The 2,133-nt window shown below is 43.6% G+C and overlaps 1 protein-coding gene across 1 annotated transcript; it reads right to left on the reverse strand.

The window, feature by feature from the left end:
* Positions 1-662: 662 nt before the first annotated feature.
* On the reverse strand, positions 663-1,157 carry LOC107552878 (putative transmembrane protein INAFM2). The gene has a single exon (XM_016234916.1). The coding sequence runs from the start codon at positions 1,155-1,157 to the stop codon at positions 663-665; it is 495 nt and encodes a 164-aa protein (XP_016090402.1).
* Positions 1,158-2,133: the final 976 nt, after the last annotated feature.

Below are 2,133 nucleotides of genomic sequence, written 5' to 3' on the forward strand. Positions count from 1 at the left end.
TGGAAATGAGTGTGTGTAGTTGTATGTTGTTTATTTACCATTACGGTGATGTATTCTACACCTATGGTACATCATTTGTTATAAAAATGATCTAGTGATGCTAAAAGTCTCCAGAGCTTGTATGTACATTACTAAACAATACATTTACATGGATATTTGCACATACCTGAGCATCGACACAGGTTCCTCTAACATAAGAATCCTGATTAAATTGGTTAACAGGTTTAGTTGAAATTCATGCAAGCTTTTAGAGTTGTTATTTTAAAAGCTTGTCCCCATCCCCCAGAAGGCTCGGGAGAGACTTCTTCATTTTCTGCACGCCTGCTCTGTGTTGCTCTGTGCTGGTGGAACGAGGGTCGGCAGGAGGGCAAAAGGAAAAACAAAATGCCTTTGTATTTGGATGGATAAGACGAATCAGTCCCCCCCCCCCCCCCCCCCCCCAAAAAAAAGAAAGAATGGCTGTTCGAATCAAGGCATTGACAGTCGCTTCGGATGATACGCTCCCAAAATATCAACTGCAAGGAGATGCCGAGTATTAAGGCGAAACAAAACAGGTTATATATGAAGGGTTAAACACTATCAGAGCCTCTGCTATATAGGCTATGCGTCGGTGTACGGCCTCGTCTCGGCCTGTGAACGTTTCCAAGTCTCAAACTTAGGTCTTAGGTCTTTCTGTGCCGCTTATTTGTGTGAGTTTGTCTAGAGTCGTCCTCCAGCGACGTTGCGCGCTCGTCCCAGCGCGTCTCCGGCTGCGCGTCTCCAGTCTGCTCTCTCCTGGAGGACTGTGTCTTCGCTGCAGTCTGGCTGTCTGAGATGTCGCTGGGCATGTATGTGTAGAGAGCCGCGGTTTGGGAGTGCGCGCTTTTGAAGAGGGACGCGGCCGTCTGCGCCAGAGACGCGTTGGTGCCGGTGGCGTTGATGTGGATAGGCATCGCCAGCGTGCTGTTGCTCCCCGTTCCGTTGCCGCTCGCGGTGGTGTTGGTGGACGCTTTTGGTGACCATAGGAGGCTGTAGTAGATGGCCAGGATGATCGCGGCTAGAGACACGGATAAAACATAGGCGAACACGGTGGCCAGTCTTACCCACTTCTTGTTGGTCTTTGCAGCCATCTTTGCCTTCTTGTCGCCTGTGTAGGTGGCTGGTTTGCCCCTCTCCATGTTGGGCATGAAGTCTCGGTCCCGATTGGCCCGGGTTTTCCCTCGATGCTCCACGACTCCGTCCGTTTTGAAGGATGTTGAGGCTCTTTTACGCGCAGGTTAAATCGTGTCGCGTTCATCCATGGCGCTTGAGCTGTCCGTCAGGATCTTGCTGCGGCTCGGTGTGCTGCTGATGCTTCTGGTGTTCTCCAGCATCCAGCGCAGCTTTTTTCCCTCCGAGGGCTGTGATGTTTCTGATCCAAATATCACGGGATGGATTGGAGAGGGTTGAGAATGATGAGACGGATCATCATACTGTACACACATCTGCGTGTGTGTGTGTGTGTGTGTGTGTGTGTGTGTGTGTGTGTGTGTGTGTTATTCAACTGAAGAAGGGGCTTCGTCAGCTAAAAATACAGGAGAGGAGGAGGAGGAGGCTCTTAAAGGACCAGCGGAGAATGAAGAGAGAAAACACACCAGCATCGTGATGCTCATCAGTTCACTCAAGCTCTGGTAACACTTCATGATGACTTTCATCAAAATGCATTTGAAATGTATGATATAATGCTGTTCTGTATGATGTACATTCAGATATAAGAACGTATTTTATGAATCGAATATATACAATTAATTAAAAAATAAAACTGAAACTAAAAGCATTTTCGTTGCTTAACTAAAATTAACATGAACTTCAATTCAATCAAATGTAAGAAAAACATTTCCCATTTTAACTTATTGCACTAAAATAACTAAAACTGAAATCAAAAATAGTACTATATTTAAAAATATACTAAAATTACAACTTTAACTAAAATTAAAATAAATACGGAAAATAATAAAACTGAATCAAAATATTAATATACAAACTATAATGGTATCTCACTGATAACACTGCATTTAAAAAAAATCATATCAACTTGAATGCAATCATTTTAATAACAGTCGAGAATATAGTCATAAAAATTATATATATATATATAATGTTTTTATTGAATTA

This window comes from Sinocyclocheilus grahami, unplaced genomic scaffold (genome assembly GCF_001515645.1).
Source record: "Sinocyclocheilus grahami isolate Dianchi unplaced genomic scaffold, SAMN03320097.WGS_v1.1 scaffold460.1, whole genome shotgun sequence".
NCBI classification, from domain to species: Eukaryota; Metazoa; Chordata; class Actinopteri; order Cypriniformes; family Cyprinidae; genus Sinocyclocheilus; species Sinocyclocheilus grahami.

Bases quoted from the DNA above. Each gene is read 5' to 3' on its own strand.
- LOC107552878 (XM_016234916.1), bottom strand. From the start codon at position 1,157: ATGGAGAGGGGCAAACCAGCCACCTACACAGGCGACAAGAAGGCAAAG.